The sequence below is a fragment of the Amblyraja radiata genome, chromosome 9 (genome assembly GCF_010909765.2).
Source record: "Amblyraja radiata isolate CabotCenter1 chromosome 9, sAmbRad1.1.pri, whole genome shotgun sequence".
Classification (NCBI taxonomy): domain Eukaryota; kingdom Metazoa; phylum Chordata; class Chondrichthyes; order Rajiformes; family Rajidae; genus Amblyraja; species Amblyraja radiata.
In genome coordinates, this window is record NC_045964.1 from 12,132,715 (window position 1) to 12,152,969 (window position 20,255).

At 41.8% G+C, this 20,255-nt stretch overlaps 2 protein-coding genes across 3 annotated transcripts in view; one reads left to right on the forward strand and one right to left on the reverse strand.

Moving 5' to 3' along the window:
- The window catches only part of dnajc17 (DnaJ heat shock protein family (Hsp40) member C17), a 107,458-nt gene that overhangs the window by 10,089 nt on the left and 77,114 nt on the right, over positions 1-20,255 (reverse strand). The window lies entirely within an intron of this gene.
- Positions 280-17,783, forward strand: LOC116976783 (cdc42 effector protein 2-like). The gene is made up of 2 exons (XM_033026691.1): positions 280-548; positions 15,348-17,783. Exon 2 carries the CDS (start codon positions 15,447-15,449, stop codon positions 16,047-16,049), a length of 603 nt encoding a protein of 200 aa, XP_032882582.1. The 5' UTR covers positions 280-548; positions 15,348-15,446; the 3' UTR covers positions 16,050-17,783.

Sequence of the window (20,255 nt, forward strand, 5' to 3'; positions counted from 1 at the left end):
GTTGAACAGGCAGTCATCAAAATAAAGAGCGACAAACAACTGGTCCAGTGGTAACATTTGTCATTTGTTGATGCAGGTTGAAAAAAAGAAACAGCATATTTGGACTGACGGTATCCAGACATATGCTCTTTACCTTAAGAGATGCCCCCCCCCTTTTCTCAACCATAATGTAGGTTTGTGGTGACGTGTTCTCAGAGTATGTGTCTGGACTTTGCCAACATCATTGTCTGTTTTGGGTGGGTCAGACATGATATTCACGTCTTTGAGCAATTTCCTGATTTAGATATGCATCAGAGTGTAAAACCTGTTCTCACCATGTGTTGCTCCAGGCAGGGAGCAGTGATTGCCACAGATTTTCTGTGTAATGCCTAAGATTAACTCCTCCTTAAATGCAAAACTACAAGTCAGAATCTCAGATCTGAAACTACATACAGAGAGAAGTGCAGGTAACAAGTGGCAGATGAACAGCGCTTGGTTCACCAAAGCTGTACAATGTGGGAGTCCTAACAACACAGGAGCCTTGAGCAACAAACGGCAGTAAAGATCAGGTTTGTGATTTTGGAGATCTCAATGTATTTTCATTTGGTTTGGCAGTGTTTGACAGATCGTTCAGTGAATATGAATATCCATTATAATTATAACGTGATATGCTTCCAAGGTGACAAACTTGCCCATCAACATTCAGGTCTTTGTTTGTAGAGAATGGATCCAAATAGTTTCTCTTACACCTGCTGCTCCCAACTGCACAAAAGCAGCTGGGGACAAAAAGCTGTCAAAAGCCCACAGATGCAACAAGGATTAAGAAGAAGATGGATAGGTGAATTGCTCACAAAATAAGAACCATGAAAGCAGCAAACAGTGTAATTCTGCTCTTTGAAACCTGTGTTTGGTATAAAATTAAGGTTCTAGTGGAAGTAAAAGTGGATGCAACTTTAGTTGAACTTGGAGCAACACACGCTGTCTGTTTTATGTTAGCTGCACTCTCAGCCCTCCAGGCCCGATCTTCCATTTAATGATTCAAGTGAAATACAAGAAGAAAAAATTACAAAACATGTAACTGCTTGTACAGAAGGTAAATAGTACAGATGTTGCATGATGTTAAAATAGCAAATTAATTGCCTTTTTAGATAGTAGAGTACATTTAATTTTCGGTAACACCCCAATGCATGTCATCTCTGAAACTAAGCAAGAAAGAGCAGCGAGGTTAAAACCAACTTCTACCCACACATACATGGGCCATGTCAATGTGTAAGTGAATAAAGCTGCAGTGGAACCACATATACATGGGGAAAAGGACAAGGTAATTTTTTTATGCCTCAGGGAAGCTGAAATTCAAGAAATTCCGTGGCCCAGCAATGCTGTGAACAGAAAGCTGTGGCGGCATCCTTTCAGTTACAAGGCTGTCCTGAGACATTCACTATTAACCCTGACTGAATTATTACAACTCACTACCTGATTCACCAAAGAAACGTACACGAGATGTGATTGTCTGAGTGCAATTTTCAGGTCAGAAAAATGTGTATACCTGAGACAAGCACCTAATCCAGTCCTCATTTTAAAGTCAAACTAGACGAGGTGCGGACACATTGAGCCCGTCCCCCAAGGCAATATTCCACCACTGACCGTAGCCCCCAACTGCACAGGCGTGGCTGAGGGGCTGAGGGGTTCCCGTTGTGATGCCAGAGATCTCCGTTGTGACTCGAGTCACGACAACCCTCCCCCAACTGCACCTCGCCATCCCTCTTCTTACCCCTATCCTCCTCCATTCCCCCTCATCCCCCAGCACTCCCTCCCACTCCTCTTCATTGTCCCTTCTTTCCTCTCTCCCTCTCCTTTCCCCTACCCTGCCCCTCCCCCTCCATAACTCCTCTCCCCTCCCTACCCCCTCCTCTCCCTCTAGCTCCCTGCTCCCCCACTCCTCACCTCCCCCTATCCCATTCTCCCACTCTCCCTCCTCAATTCCCATCGTCTCCCTCTATTCCCCACTCCCTACCTCCCCCTCCTCTCCCTCTATTCCCCCTCCTCCTCCACTCTCCTTCCTCACCTCCACCTCGCTCTCCCCTCTCTAACCCCATCCTCGTTCTCTATCTCACTGCTCCCCCACTCCCTCACAATGAAAATCTCGATTTTAAAAAATGGATCTTCTCCCCATCCCACCCCCCCACCCCCCACAATGAAAATAGCGATTAAAAAAAAAAGAAACCTCCCCATAATCCAGTTTCCCACAATGAAATTCGCGATTTTTCTTTAAAATAACCTAAACATAATGTTAGCTGTTAATGAAAACAGAAGAATTTGATTAAAATTTAGTTTTTTTGAAAATCGCGTTTTTTAATGTAAATGAGATTCTGGATTCCTTTGTGACATCATTTTGACGTCGAACGCAGCTGATGGGCAGGGCAAGTGGAAAATTGGTTTGAAAAGTTATCTTGGTAAAGTTTAAAATGTCAATAACTTGTAAAATATAACATCAATCCGAACGAAACTTGTTTCCTTTACATCCCAGGACAATGGTGAGTAAGGCGGGCCAGAAATTGGAGCGCTACCGTGTACCGTTTTGGCGGGGTTTTGAAATATCACGCACACGCATGCATACATACATACAAAGTGTTTTAGTAATATACTAGACCAAGTGGGACCCGTTGGGCCCAGACCCCCGACATGGAAGGGCTAGTCCCCAAACGTGGCATCAGCGCTCACGCAGGCGCTCCCCGGAGTCACTCCCTCCCACCCTCCATAACCTCTCTCCCCTCCCTATCCCCCTGACCCGTTGGGCCCGGTTTCCCAAACGCAATATTCCACCACTCACCCGTTTCCCCATCGCAACCCGTTTCCGCCACTCACATTTTCGGTTTTCGGAATCTTCACGGCAGCGTGAGTAAATGAGATCCCATTGTGATTGGACGACTGTGAGATGCCATTGTGGCATCAACACTGGAAACTGCCAGAATTGTCCCCCACTCACAGGCAGTTATTATTTTCAAAGTTGTTTTTGTTAAAAACTTGAAATATCAATAACTTGTGAAATATAACATCAAATGTGAAGAAACCCGATACGAATGACCACGGGGAAAAAGCCGAGTAAGATTATGCAAAACATTTTGCGCTGTTGTGTACTGTTTTGGCGTAGCTCCTGAGATCACAGACAAACAAGACGAGACAAACAAGACCAGACCAGACTAAATCTAAATTTAGATAGATATTCTGTCTTTATTTTAATAATTATAATAACTTGGAAAGTTATTGGACGCACACAACCTGGGTCAGGCTGAAAGACTGAAGAGGAAGGGTATTGTACATTACATAAATAGAGTGAATGGTATACTAGAATACTTGCAACATTTCATAAACCCAGTCAGTATGTGCCAATGTTGATTAAACTGGGTGCTGGAGGAAGTTAGTTGGTGCCTTTCATCAGTAGACTTTGGTTAATTCCACCCCAGACTGTTGTAGCAAAAGTCTCATCGAGTACATGTGAGAACACTATGACAGCGGAGTTTCGCCAGAGAGTTAGGTGATTCATGTGGAAAATGGAAAGCAATTTCCCACAACATCTTTCCATGATAACCGGAACCCTTCCGTGGTTGCAATTGTGGTCAAGATACTCCACTGGTACACAATGGAGGTTTGTTCTTCATTTAGCTAACTTGTGCCTGACCTTAAATTGCTCAACAGGACTGTACTTAATTCTATAACACAGGTATAATTCACTGTACGGTGTAAAGTTTATTCCACATGAAATAAATTATCTCAAAAGTTGCAGCTGCTAACACTTCAAAATGAGAGTGCTGACTGAGCAACACTTTGTACATAAACACCCGAGAGCTTTCAAGATAACAATGTAGAGAACACATTACTCTGTATCTGGCCCATGCTGTAACTCCCCTTGGATTGTGTTTTAGGACAGTGTTAAGATGCTTTCACTCTGGCTTGGCGATATTAGATCCAAAATTGATCACCAAGTTGCACCATTTTAATGATTATTAAAGATTACTCCCAGGCATCCTAATCTAAAACTTGAGGAACCTTTGGTCAGATGGAAAAATACCACACATTATGCTTTCCCTCTAGTGATAAGAATTGTACCCAACAATCTGCATGGGAGTCCATTGGTGAAAGGTCACTAATTCATTCAATCCAGCATCCAACTCTGTAAAAACATTTGGACAAGTATATGGATACATGTTTAGAGGGATATGGGCTAAACAGAAGCAGGTGAGACTAGTGTAGATGGGGCATGTAGGTCGGCGTGGGCAAATTGGGCAAAGGGCCTGTTTCCATGCTATATGACTCAACTCCCTCACTGTCTGAAAATAGGTGAAAGTCAATGTAAAAATATAAATAAATGTACATTTACACTTAAGAGTCACAGAGATGCATCGAGCTGCACAGTATTGAAACAAGCCATTAGGCCGACCTCATCCATGCTGACCAAGTTGGCATATTGGCTAGTACCATTTGGCTGCATTTCACCCATATCCTTCTGCATACTGTATATCTGTCCAAATGGCTTTTAAAAGTCATAATTGTATCCACTTTTATAGTTCCCTCTGGCAACTTATTCCTGATATGACTACCTCTGAACCTTTGTACTCAATACCCTTCCCAATGAAGGCAAGCATGCCAAATTACTTCTTCACCACAATGTCCACCTGAACCCCCCACTTTTAATGCACCATGTACCTGTACTTCCAGAACCTGTTCTGCTACATCTTCCAGGGCTCTACCATTTGTTGCGCAAGTCCTGCCTGGTTTCACATACCAAAATGCAACATCTCACACTCGTCAGAGTTAAATTCCATTTGCCATTCCGTCACACACCTGCCCATTTGATTTCAGTCTTGTAAGCTTAGATTTTCTTCCTCACTGTACACTATACCACCTATTTTGGCGTCTTGAGCAAATTTACTAACAATGGTAACTACTGTCATCCGAATTGTTAATGTGTATAACAGAGGACCCAGCACAGAACCTTGCAGCATTCAGGGTCACAGGCTTCCAAACAAAAGAACAATCCTCCATAGCTACCCTTTAACTCCTTCCTCCAAGGCAATTTTGAATCCAATTGGCTAGTTCACATTGGACTCCACACGTTCGAACCTTCCAGACTAGCCTACCATGCGGGACTTGGTCAAAGGCCTTGCTGATGTCTATAAAGACAATGTCCATTGCCCTGCCACCATCCATCCTCTTGGTGTCCTTCTTGAAAAAAAGCTATCAGATTTGAGAAACACAATTTCCCATGCACAAAACCATGCTGAGTATCTCCAAATAGAATATACCTGTCCAAATGATGGTAGATTCTGTCCCTACGAATCTCCTCCAGCAACTTTCTACCTCTGAAGTCAGGCTCACTGGCCTATAGTCTCCTGGCTTGTTCCTACTGTCCTTCTTAAATAACAGTACATCATTAGTCACTTTCCAGTCTTCTGTGGCTAAAGTTGATGCAAACTTCTAAGTAAGGATCGCCATAATTTCCACCTTAGCTTCCCACAAGTTCCGAGGATGTACTTCGTCAGGCCCATGGGATTGATCCGCCTTAATCTACTTTAACTCTGCCAATTCCTTCTCATTAGTAATTTATATTTGATCTAAGACATCATAACTCCTGTGACCCTGTTCCCTAGCTTCCACGATCTTCTCCTTAGTAAAAATAAAGAAATACTAATTTAATATCTCTCCAAACTCTTGTGGTTCAACGCAAAGATGGCTATGCTGATCTTTAAGGGGATCTTTCTTCAATCATCCTTTTATCCTTAAGATTCTGTATAGTCTCAGGATTTTCCTTTGCTTTGCCCACTCTTTTTCCTGTCTTTCTTACTTCCTCTGTCCTGATACGTCCAGTCTAAAATGGCAATTTTCAATCAAGATATCATCATCATGAAGTATATCAGACACAAAAATAATTGCACAGTAGCACAGCTGGTAGAGCCACTGCCTCACAGCTCCAGTGACCTGGGTTCAATCCTGACCTCCTATGTTGTCTGTCTAGAGAACTATGCTCTCCTATGTTGTCTGTCTGAAGAAGGGTCTCGACTCAAAACGTCACCTATTCCTTCGCTCCATAGATGCTGCCTTACCCACTGACTTTCTCCAGCATCCAACCTGTAATGCCCCTTCAGATCAGCTCCATTATTGTATTTGTGAGACCAATCCTGCATTTAAGCTGCATGGGAAATGTTAAAAAGGGGCCTTGTATTTTCATTCATGGAGTTATAATTATCTGCTCTGATCTTTCTCCAGTAAATGGGGATTTCTACAGCACATTTTCCAACACAACAATCAAATAGCATTGGAGTTTAATATGTATTTTATTCATTAACAAGACGGCAGCTTATAAAGCACTTTTTCAGCAGATGATATGAAATAGATTGGTGTGGGAAGGGAAGTGGTGTTCACCTCAGAAAGGGAGTGAAAAAACAAAGCAAGTGGTGATCATTCCTCCTCATATATTGGCCTCAAAGTGCCTGGCACTGAGCTTGGTTAGGGAGCAAAAGGAGAACCTGCAGGGTAAAAGGAGGAAAGACTGGGTAAAAAGATCCCATCAAATACTCATTTATGGGAATGCTCACCAACTTGGGTCTCTCATCTGACATTTGTTCTGGAAGGGTATGCTGAGAGAGTTTGGATTTTGTGTGGCAGCACTCCTCTGACCTCATGACTGCTCGGGATAGATGACAATTCCCAACAAACTGCTGAACAGCAAGCAACATGAGCCATACAGCGCCAGTGCTGCAGCGCTTTAGTTTGAGGTGTCAGCACCAGCTTCAGGGCATGCCTGCCTCTGCTCCTTTGCAAGCCAGTTGGGTGACTGAAGTGTACTCTCTGGATTTACGTGCATTTTGCACTGCGGTTAGTGTGGCTATTTTCTTTTCGCATTGTTGGAATGTTCTGCGTAGTTGAACAAAAAACTATTGGCACAGATTGCTCGGTGGTATTTGGATGCTGGTATCTTTTGAATTGCAATTGACTTGTGTGAGTTGACATATTTCAGTGCTGGTTTCTGGGGTGGGGACGGGAGGTGGCAATATGTTTTTTTATCTCAAACACAGTAATGTAGTATTGATGTGGTAGATATTGTGCTGATTGAGAGGCACGTAGAAGGAGGCTTGATCGATCCATTTTTATTCCTCTTTTAAATGTTGCCATTTCTTCGGAAAGACTAGAGAGGCTTCCAGTGACATAGCAATTGAATGCCAGGGTCTGACATCAAATAATAATCAAAATATTAGGCTAAACAATATAAAAATTGACAGCCTATCTCATCATAGTAAACCATTTTACCTGTCTAATTCTGTGAAACTTCTGGGAACTTTGGTAAATATTAGTAACACAGGCTTAACACCATGTCATTCTACCCCAGGTCAATGTATACTGTACTAGTTTGTAATGTTTACCTTGTCGATGCAATGTATCCTAAGGACCAAAGGTATTCTCAAACTGGAGTGCTGGTATAATCTACTCAAAATCTGTTACAATATACAGGAGCCTTAAACCAGTGTTTCTCGGTGACTTCGCAGTTTGCTCCCCCATTGCCAGAGTATAATCTGGGGGAAAATACTTATATTCTGCTTCCATAACCTACAACACAACAGCATGAACATGGAATTCACCAATTTTAGGTAACCCCCCCCCCCCCCCCAAGTCATAGAGTTCATTTTTCTCCTCCATTCACTCATTCCATGAACCCATTCTGGACCTCCCATTTTCCTTTCCCTCCCGCCCCATTCCATCTCTCCACCATCCCGTCCTCTGGTTCAATATTTCACTCTCCACCTTCCTGTCTTATAAGATTCCACCATTTGCTAATTTTTGGCTTCTCCAATCCTCATTTCCAGCCTTGGTTACCATCTCTGTCCTTCTCAACCCCACTTACCTTGCCCACCTATCGCTAGTTCTTGACCCACCCCTTTCCCTCATCACTTTCTGCCAGCTATCGCCCCTCTACCTTATCAGTCTAAAGAAGGGTCCCGGCTCGAAACATTGTCTGTACATTTGCCTCCACAGCTGCTGCCTGACTTGCTGAGTTCCTCCAATAGTTTGTTATTTTAAACAAGAGTGTACTTGATTCCACTCCAACAGCAAGGAAATTACTCCACATTGTGCCTACAACATATGCATACTTATGAGATGCTTCCGATGTTAATTCACATATACCTAAATATATAATTCTGCTTTCCCTCTCTGTAATAAAAAAATATATAAAAACAATTTGCAATTATCTTCAGAATTGCAGATTCAGTCTATAAATGGTTTCCTCAGTTCAACCTCTTCGTCTCTGACAATGTTTTCATGCTTGGAACCAAGAAACTTGCAACTTCTTGGCTGAACTCACAATTATTCTGCAATTCTAAGATGAATGACTGCATTGACACCAGGACTAGTTGCACATTATTTAAACAATTTAACCATTCAATGATTTATTGTGAACGTCGGAGCACTTGTTTCTTTAAACACATTATCATATCCATCAACTGCCCCACTACAGAGTATAGAGGATTGAATATGTTGCTGCCTTTGGGTTGCATAAAACTATTAAATAAATAATGTTATCAGACTCTTGAATAGACCTCTCATAAGCTAATGTTGTATTCCTCATCTCCCAATTTACCTAATTGCGGCTCTTGCACTTTTTAACTCTGCACTTTCTTTGTAATTGTAAACCCATATTCTGTACTCTGTTTCCTTTCTCTTTTTGCACTACCTGTTGTACTCATATATGGTTTCATTTTACTCGCACATGGTATGATTTAATTGGATAGCATGTAAAACAAAACTTTCACTGTACAGTAAACTCATTATTACGGACCTCTTTATAATCGATTTTGGTTATAGCGAACTACCTCTAAGAACATGCTGTTAATTACACTGTGGAGGCCATTAAAATTGACAGGGCATTGAAATTAACAAGCTATCACTCACATCGCATTCAACTTCTTTAAGCAATATAATAAACAGCCTTCAGTATTTTTAGCTTGCAGTAACAAAAACACATTTTTAGCAGTTAAAAAGAACTCTGTACACTCAGCAAGTTAGTGTCATTGGAAGGAGAAATATAGTTAACGTTTAAGATCGATGTCCTTTCACACTGAATTCTGGGCGGGCAGCTGGTTGTGGAATCTTACTTAGAGCGGGCCAGGGTTACCTCACCCCACCACACCAACAACTCAGACCTCCCGTTTTGCTTTCAATCTCCGAACGTGGGAATCAGCAGCAGGGGCAGAGCTTATTGGCTGGCATTCCCTGGCTGCACTGGACAAGGTGGTGCCAGGCGGTTTTCTTTGGCCGCTGCGCTCCGTGTAGTGAGAGGTCCCACTGGGCTCTCAGTGACAGGGCTCCAGGATTCTGACCTAGCGCCTGGGCAGTGATGTTATTGGGAGAAAAACTCTTATTTGGTTATAGTGGACAATCGGCAATAATAGACACCATTCACTCCGGTCCGTTATAACGAGGGTTTTCTGTATCTTAAAACACATTACAATAATAAATCAATACTAAAAGTGAATGCGGTATAGTGTGGGACACTAATTCTGCCACCATTCTATTTGTACCACAGGTCCAGTTCAAGTTTTCAACATTTCATTTTTCTTTCTATAATTATGTCTTCATCCAATCCATTCCAAGCAGACAATGAGGACTAGGAAACAATCATTGCCCTTATGTCAAAAGTCAACAGAGATTAATTTGAATAGTTCAGCCAGCGCAAATTCAGTAGTCAGGCTCTGCCCTGGGAATCCATTCCAAAAGAGTTGTAAATCTACTATTTATTTATGTTATTCAAGTTGAATCAGACATCAGAAATCAGAATTGCTTTATTATTTCACGATAAATCACATTGGGCTGCTATCCCTATTGGTTGGTGTGTCAATGAAATCCAATTATCAAATGCATTATGAAATTCCCCCAGTCATTTTGTCAGACTAACCTAAATTTGGAATACGATGCCTTTCAGAAAAAAACTGATAAAATATTTTTAAACGCAAGGCAATTCCACCTTATGCATGTCAGGCTCTACTTCATTAATGTAGTGCCTCATTGTCTGTCAGCAATTTGTGTACTACTTTGACCTGTGTACTGGAGTGTTCAGGCACGTTTAACAAATAATTTTACAATAACATGGTCATGGGTTGTTTCTGCTTATTCAGGAGTTGCTTGGCAACACTGGCCCATTTGCAGGCAGGAGCATTAAAAGGCTGATTCCTGAATTAACACCGGATGTCCTGTGCGGCCAAACACTGAGAAAGAGAAATTACTTCCTGTGTTCCCAGCAAATTGTGGACAGTGAGCCACTGCATTTAGAAGTTAAGAATTTGCCTAGCTCAATCCAATTCAAGGCTGAGGACTTGTAGTTTTCTTGATACACAACCTAACCCAACACACAGTCAAGCCCAATGAGCCCTGGTTGGGTGGCCAGCTTCTACTGTTAAGTTTGTAGTTGTCACACGATGGAATTCCCTGCACCTTTAGTTGGCATTTTCATGGTAAGCACATTCCTGCAGGCCTGATATTCTCAGTAAAGTCAAGTCAAGTCAAGTCAAATTTGTCACATACACATACGAGATGTGCAGTGAAATGAAAGTGGCAATGCTCGCGGACTTTTGTGCAAAAGACAAACAACCAAACAAACCATAAACACAATCATAACACACATATTCTTTTACATAATAAATAATGGAAGGAAAAACGTTCAGTAGAGTTAGTCCCTGGTGAGATAGGCGTTTACAGTCCGAATGGCCTCTGGGAAGAAACTCCTTCTCAACCTCTCCGTTCTCACCGTATGGCAACGGAGGCGTTTGCCTGACCGTAGCAGCTGGAACAGTCCGTTGCAGGGGTGGAAGGGGTCTCTCATGATATTGTTGGCTCTGCAGTTGCACCTCCTGATGTATAGTTCCTGCAGGGGGGCAAGTGAAGTTCCCATAGTACGTTCGGCCGAACGCACTACTCTCTGCAGAGCCTTCTTGTCCTTGGCAGAGCAATTCCTAAACCAGATGGTAACAATGGATCACTACGGAATATTGATGAATAGAGGAACTTTGGGGTTTGAGTCCATAGGTTCCTGTTGGTGGCAAGTTGGGTAATATGGTATGCTTGTCTTCATAGGTTGGTGCATGGGATATGAAAGTAGGGAGTTACATTACAACTTTGCAAGACACTGGTTAAACCACGGGGTGTACCGAATGTAGTTCTGGTCACCACACCATAGGAAGTGTATGCTTGCAATGGAGAGAGTGCACCAGGGATTCACCAGGAAGTTGCCTGGATTGGAGGAGTTTGGTTAAGAGAAGAGATGGATAGGTTGACTTGTTTTCTCTGGGGCGAAAGAGACTGACAATGTATATGAAATTATAAAAAAGCATAGATAGGCTAGAGTCAGGATATTTCTCCAATGGTTGGGGTATCAAAAACAAGAACATAGATTGAAGGTAAGAGGAATTAATTTTAAGGAGATAAAAAGATAAATATATTTTCCTCCACACAGAGTGGATGATATATGGAACTCACTGACAGGGGTGGCATTGGAGTCAGATACAATTAATGTGTTCAATGCATTTAAGAGACATTCAGGCAGATAAAGGATATGGACCTCATGTAAGCAAACAGGGTTAGTGCAGATAGGCAAACAGGTCGGTATGGATGATGAGCTCATTTCTGTGCTGTATAAACCTATGACTGATTCTATGATTCAGTTGGAAAAGTGATGACCTGAAGTTCTTTCTCCCCATCTCCATTTCACCTGATCGGCAAGACCCAAGCAAAACGTACTTACTTAGGGTGCAATTTAGGGATTAAATGTTGGGGCCCATTCTCTGAGACTTATCGTAGCCCCGAAACCTTCAGAATCTAAGTTTAAACTATTATTTTCCCCTAATTTCTCCCAATTTTTTTTTCCAATCTTTCTTGTGCTGCTGCTGATTTCAGGTGAGTTATGGCAGTTAATTGCAATGCATGCAAAGACAGACCGTGGGATACTGCTGGAGTTCTGGTAAGTTAACTCACAACAACAGTTGAAGGACACAGAAGCTTCAAACAAGGGTGTCATTAAATCCTCTGACTATGTGTCTTACATACACTACATAAATATACCACAAAGGAAAACAGGAATGGGAGGATAGAGTCATGGAGAGATAGTCATAGAGTGGTAACAGACCGTTTGGCCCATTAAGTCGGTGCCAACCATCATGCACCCAATTTATACTTTAACCCTACCCTCATCATTTTATTCTCCTCACATGCCCATCAACTCCCCTCAGACTCTTCCACATGTCTACACATGAGGAGCAATATATAGCAACCAATCTGCATATTTTAGAGATGTTGGAGAAAACCAGAGCACCTGGGGAAAACCCACAGTCAAGTAGGATGTGCAGATTCAACGTGGACAACATCAGCGGTCAGGATTGAACTCGGGTTACAGGAGCTGTAGCCTTACTAGTTGTGCCACTGAGTATTAATATGTGCTTACTCTAAGAGGTGCAGTAGGAGGTTCATGTGTAGCATAAACACCAGCATTTTAGGCAAGAAAGCCTGCAGCTATGTGCTGTACACTGTATGTAGTCATTGTTTAGTCTGAAGTTATAAGATGCACAGGTTGACACAGTTCTGAAGAGTTGTCAGTAAGTACAGGTCATGAGTAATGGATCAGAAATTCCTCCTCACTCTAGACACCTTGGTGTCTTTTCTTCTACCACCGTGGGAACTGTTCTTCTACAATGCTTCACTGCTCTGACATCAGCCATCTGCATTGATTTAATTTTCATACTCCAATATTCTCATCAACTCCCTCCACTCAGCTAAGCATTAGGTACAATTTACAGCATTCAATTAAGCTATTTACCCTTCTTCAGGATATGCAAGGAAACCAGAGCACCCAGAGGAAACACATGCAGTCATAGGGCGAACATGCAAATCCCACACAGACAACAGCTGAAGTCAGTACTGAACCAGGCTCTCCAGGGCCGAGAGACTGTGACTTTACCAGCTGTGCCACAAAGTATGCCAAGTAATAATTACAGATGGCATTGTCTACAGTACAACCTTATTAATAACATACATGTGTGGGCATGGTCACTTATTTCAATAAGTACTCACTCTTTATTTACACCCCATCTATAATTCACACTGCCTTGGCGTGGCCACCAGCATAATTCAGGACCAATCTCACCCAGTAACTCCCTCTTCTCCCTTCTACCATCAGGCAAGAGGTACAGAAGTTTGAAAACGCATACTTCCAGATTCAGGTACAGTTTCTTCCTAGCTGTTATCAGGCAAATAAACCATCCTCTCGTCAGCTAGAGTGCGGCCCTGACCTCCCAGCTACTTCATTGGAGACATCTTGAATTGGAGTTTATCTTGCACTAAATGTTGTACCCTTTATCTGTACACTGTGGACGGTTTGATTGTAATCATGTATAGTCTTTTTGACTGAATAGCATGCAACAAAAGCTTTTCACTATACCTAGATACAAGTGATAAAACTAAACTAAACTAAACTAAATTAAACTGTCTGGTGCAGCGATACCATCAGAAAATATTGGAAAGACCCTTTGGTCAGGCAGCTTCTAAAGCAGCCAATTCAGTTAACACACCAAATGATACCTTCCTTTACTAATACATGCATTCACAATATTTATTTTACAAACACTGTTCATTTTGTGCAATCATTTACCATCTCAGCTGTCACTGACCTTTTCAATCAATACTACCCAGTCAATCATTTATACAAAGTATAAATGATTCCTTCTATTCTTTGATCATTGCAAGTTTTGCACAAAGTTTAACTCAAATACTTCAGTTTAAGATTTTAATTTAACTTTAATGAACAATTTAAAAATATGAATAAATACCTGATTTTGATTTTGATGGGGAAAGTGAGACGAAAGAGAGAGTGCTCTGGAAGATCTGACAGATACAAAGTGCCAGATTTCTTCCAGCGCCCTATCATTCAATGGTTCGATAAGGCAAAACTGATAATGTTCAGTGTATTGACCTTCAAAGGTCAGCTATCATAGGGACGAGATACCTCGTGCAAACATGATGAAAACAGTACACATTATGAAGAACAAACTACCAGGGAATGATTGCACCTTCATAAATAATTAGAAAACAGCAACATGTATGGGGAAATCAAAATGAATTATCTTTCAAGGTGCAAAATAACAGATGAATCTCTTTGTCAGATCCCAGAGTATAAATCTGGTGCCTCAGGCAGCTTCATAATCTGTTAAATTGGCCACAGTTAGGCACTGTGGGAGCTGGGATTGTTCTCCTAAAAGCAAAGAGATTACATTTGATTGAGATGTTCTACATCAAGAAAGGAGTTAATAGATAACAGAGTGTGACACTACCTGCATCAGCAAAAGGGAGATCAATCATTGTAAAAGGATTTTTATTTTACCTGTTAATGCAACAATCTGGAATTTGGTGCTTGGAAAGATGGCAGAGATTCAATAAATGCTAATTTGCAAAATATGTGGAAGGAAAGAGTGGGTAGGCAAAGGCAGCCACAGGGCTTCCAATTCTATAGCAAAGTGGTGGAGGAACTCAGTTGGTCAGGCAGCATCCATGGAGGGAACGGGCCGATGACGTTCTGGGTCAACAGTTCTTCGGACTGATGGATTAATGGGGAGAAATCAGAAAAAAGAGATGGCGGTGTAGGGCATGGCCTGGCAAGTAATAGATGTATGCAGGTATATGAGGAGGTTATTGACAGATGGATGGAGTGACAACAGCTAGATGTGGCAAAGACTCCAGTTAGCATGTAGCTTTATTCTGACAGTGGAGGAGACACGGACAGAAAGGTCGGGATGGGAATGGAAAGAGGAGTGAAGATGGTTTGCAACCCAGAGCTCCAGCAGTCCTTGGCGGACAGAGCATCTGATTCTACCCCTGAATGAACACTTTGCTCAGCTGACTTCTCCAGTTTAAGAGCCTGCTGAGACCACCTGTCCAGGCCCACACATTAGGAGAAGTTGTTTGGAACAGAAAATAGGATACAAGCCGGCAGATTGTACATTGTTCAGCACAGTCTCTGGGAAGGGAAGACTGAAGTCTGCCACATCAGATTCACCCGATCTTGAGACACACGAAACTGCAAATGCTGTCATCTGGAGCAAAAAAAAAAACTACTGGAGGAACTCAGCAGATCAGGCAGCATCTGTGTTAAAAGGGATGCTCGATGAGACCCTGCATCAGGACCATCCCTTTGCTTTACAGTTGCTGCCTGACTCACTGCAGATGTCCTTGAGTAGGTTGTTTTTTGCCCCCCCACTTTATCTTGAATTCAGTTTTACTCACTAATTAGCTTCATCAAAACCAAGTCACTTATTGTAACATTTTTATTTCCATAGGAACAGGCTACCAGAAGACAACCTTTCCAGGCCATTTGTCATCATTTTCAAGTGCAATCGCAATAATTAAGTCTTGGAAAGCTACAGGTCAATTACAAAATGTCCATCAAAACTCCCATCTATCTTAAGATTGGGATGAATAAAAAAGACAAGAAGCACAAACTGGGGGAAGTTCTATCAGCTGACATGATTAGCCCACCTCTCGGTGACTTTCACCACAAATCGCACATTGGGAATAGGGGAGAGAATGACATGTTTGGGGATATCTCCTTCCTGGGGAGCCAAGGTGACCTGTCAACCTTGAGTACACTGAGAGATCTAAAAGGCACAGCACCTCCCAAACCCCCGCGACTCCATCTCAGCGAGTCCGACGACACAATTGCTGCATCTTTTAATCCTATGCAGACAATCTCCATGTTTCCAGATAAACAACCACCAACTCTTCATTCATCCTCCTTCCAACATTACATGCTGGAGGTCTCCGAGGATGCCTTACCACATGACAAGCAGACAGTCGATGAAGACCCGCAACAAACTGAAGGCGTAGGTGGCCAGCAGTGCTCAGCCGAGAGAACCATGGACCAATCTCAGTTAAACTTACCTGAATCTATTTTTTCATTTAAGCTGGATTTAGGACCTTCGATACTGGAAGATATCCTCAAAATAATGGATAATCACAAATCTGCAACTTCACAGCAGTAAAGCTTTATTAATTGCTTGATGTTATGGTATTGAATTAAACGACTTTGGATAATGTGCACAATATCATCAAGTTGCCTTAGCAACCAACATGTACTCTAATGACTAAGGAGAACAAAGCATTCAATAATGAATAAACAGTGCAGGAATTTTTAATTAAATCTACAGATACGATTGACTTCTGAGGATGGAATGCTACACAAGATTGATCTGCATTGAGATTTACAAAAGCTGGATTTGAGTTTTTTGAGAACATTTTGATTAAATATTTGTTGCTATGTTGTTTTCTATCCCCAGCTGTAAGGTACTCGGGTCACATTGCTGAACCGCTGGGGATAATCACGAGGAAGTTCAAGACTTTAGAGATGGAAAGGGGATAGTGTTGTCCTTCAAGTTTCCTCACCTTCCACCCTAGCAGCATGGCAACATAGAAACAGTAGCAAAACACTTAAATTACATTATTCTCTTAATCTGCTACATGTTGTCTAGTCAATGCAATGACTTAAATCCACAGTCTCACTCAAAGACTAAAAATTGTTAGAAAAGCAGGCATGCCAACTTGGGGCAGTGTGCATATCACTTCAAGAAGTTAAATGCAAGCGTGGAATAAGGACAAGTGCAGAGAAAACTTTAATTTCTATGATGTAAATTAATTGCTTGCTGAAATAACTTGATGTCAACATACCTGATTACACTGAATTTCTCCATTCCCAAATTATAGATTACAGCTAGGTGCTGTGTGCATAATCTTTTCTCCAAGCCCACATTTATAGCAAAAAAAAATATTCATACACCCTTTCCAACTTGGTTTCATTGAATGAGAGCAATCTCAATTACACTGTGAGGGTGAGGTGCTTCTGTTTATTGTGCTCTTCTTGGACTAGTAGATGCAGTTACAGATTAAACTATCCTACAATTAATGGCATAAGGTGCTTTAGTTCAAACTAGGGGTGGCACCCAATACTAGGTGCTAGTATTGCTGCATGATGGCTCCAGAAACCCAGATTCAATCCTGACCATGGATGTTGGCTGTGTGGAGTTTCTTCCTGTGTTTTTATGGGGTTCTGACATGTGCTAATATTGCCTACTGTAATTTACCTATTAACATAGGTAGTGGCAAAAGAAGAGTTGATGGGCTGATGAGAGAGAATGCGTTGCAGTGCCACAGGGACATGCTTGGTGGGAGAGAGGGGTAAATGAGACTGCTGGAAGCTGGCAGAAACCCATGTCATAATAAGTAAATGTTAACTTACCCTGCTGTGAAATTTTACTACAGAAATATTCCAAAGATTCAAAACCTGCAGTTGAAAATAAAACTCGTCTATACCATGTTCTACATGCCTGGTTATAGTTTTAAAAACTGTATTTCAAATGACTGTACACAAAAATGCTGGAGAAACTCAGCGGGTGCAGCAGCATCTATGGAGCGAAGGAAATAGGTGACATTTCGGGCCGAAACCCTTCTTCAAATGACTGTTTTGTGCCTGGGGACACTGGCCCCTTCTACAGCTCAAAGAGGACATCTAGTGGCGGAAGAGCTGTCAGTGCAGCAGGTAACTCGATCTTGCATCACGTTTCTCATTCCAACCGTGTCCCACAACCTCGTGCCTTTTCCAGCATTATTCATTATTGCATTTTAGAAGTTAATTTGAAGATTTGAATCTACATTAAATATGTATTTAATGCTATGTAAAAATGATGATTAAATAAACCTTAAAACCCCAATCTTTTAAAGTGCAAGTTGAAGGTGCACAATGAAAGCCAATTACTTTTCCACATGGAAGTCGAGAGACAGAGTCAGTGACACAAGGGATGATTTGGTGGTGACCAGGATACCACGTATATTCTCTGCTGTTTCCTGAACTGAGTGCTTGATTAAATGTTAGATCCAAAGCTCCTCTAACATTGCAATAGTCTCCCAGTCCTGTTTCATTGTTGAAATCTTGAGGCTAGAGTCAACAACCTTCAAACTAGCCAACCTTGAATCTGCTATCCTCTTATCCTGAAGCTTACATTCTCCCCCTGTACTATATATACACACACGTACACATAGGTTTACTATACAATATGCCCATGCATGAGAAGTAATAGCATTATTGGAGATCTCATGTAAATGAGGAATCCTAGTTCTAATTACAAACATTTTCTGCTCCTCCTCCTTAAAGCATTGAGGATATGATACCACAGAATTTTTCAGACATTTCTATGCATGTTGTTTCTTGCAGTGATTCCTCTTTTTTTATCGTGCAGAAGCAAATGAGGCTGATTGTATTGATTTCCAATGTTACCCCAGTAGACATCAACCAACTCAGAAAGAAAGGGAATTACCTTTCTGATCCACTGCTCAAAAAGTATGAAACATTCTTCGTGAGAGCTCTCAGTCAGATTTTAGCTGTATAACAGCCTGAAATATCTTTCACATGATGGAAAGAACTGCAGATGCTGGTTTAAATCGAAGGTCTGAAGAAGAGTCTCGACCCGAAACATCACCCATTCCTTCTCTCCAGAGATGCTGCCTGTCCCGCTGTTACTCCAGCATTTTGTGTCTACCTCTGAAATATCTTTCAATTGTTTCACCCATAACAGTGGCTCAGGACATTTGCTCCATTGTTGGCAAATTGCCAGCGAAACCAAGTGTAAACGAGATGACCGTTCACTGACACCTGTGCTCTGTCTGCCAAGGCCTGCCAGATCTGCCGGTTGCTAACCATTTTAACTCGCCTTTCCATTCCAATTCTGAACTTTGTCCTTGGCTTCTTCCATTGGTAGAGTGAGACAATATGCAAACTGGAAGAAGAGCACCTCATATGCTGCTTGGGTAATTTTCAACCCAACAATATGAACAATGAATTCTCCAAATGAAAATTAACCCCCCTACCATATTTCTCCATCCCCTGCTGCCCCTCCATCTACTGCGCATACATTTCTCACACTATCCTAATCACTCTGCTTCTTTCTCATCAAAATGTTTATCTCCCATCGCCGAGCCGCATGTTTGTTTCCCTTTTATTTCCCATCTTGCCCCTTCCACCCATGTCACTTCCTCCGGGTCTACATTTCACCCCTCTTTTCTCCTTAACTGACATCCTTTTGTCTCCTCTTCAACTCTGGCCTTTGTCACCTATCTGCGGATAAACCCACCCCCTTCATCTGTATCCTCCTATCACGTACAAGGCTTTGGCCCACCCCACCTCCCTTTTCCAGCTTTTTTCTCCTTTTGTCCATCAGTCTGAAAATAGATCCCGACCCAAAACATCATCTGTCTATTCCTTCCACAGATGCTGCCTGACCTTCCCGAGTTCCTCCAGCACTTGACTCATGAACAAAACTAAATTAATTTCTGAAGATCTTCTTTAAATGAATGTACTTTTACACATTTAGTTTACATTTGAGCTATAGTTGCTGTGGCCATAAGGGAAAACAATGGGTGTAACTGTGTGTAGGAAGGAACTGCAGATGCTGGTTTACACTGAAGACAGACACAAAATGCTGGAGCAACTCAACGGGACAGGCAGCATCCCTGGATAGAAGGAATGGCTGACATTTCGGGTCGAGACCCTTCTTCGGACTGAGAGTCAGGGGAGGGAGACAGATATGGAAAGTTTAGGTATGAAAATGAGACATCAAAGGGGGTTCAAGGAAAATGTAGAATAGATGATCATTGATAGCTAGGGGAAGGTGACAATTAAGCATACAAAGATAAAATTTAATCAGGAAGATAGTCAGGCTGAAAGAGAACTAGGATGGGGAGGGAAAGCAAGGGTTACTTGAAGTTAGAGAAGTCGATATTCATACCGCTGGGTTGTATGCGGCCCAAGCAAAACATAAGGTGCTGTTCCTCCAATTTGCATTGTGTAATGGTGTTTAAAGGTTATGCAAGATGAGATAGCTCACCTCAATTATTGATATTGTGAAGAATTAAATCCATTCTAATTACTGGTTTAATAATCTTTTAATTGGCTCAGAAGTAAACAGAGTCTCCGATTCTGAGAGATTTAAGATTGACATCCCTCATGGTGAAATTCATACCCAACATCTGTGGCCGAGTTAGAAATAAAACACCCAGATGACTAGTTTAGTGAACTACTGAATACTAATCAGCTACTTTATACATCAATATAAACTGCAACAGATATCCACTTATCATTGACTGTAGTTCTCCGCAATTAATTCCCAGATAGCACTGGAATTATCCTTCTTAACATAGGA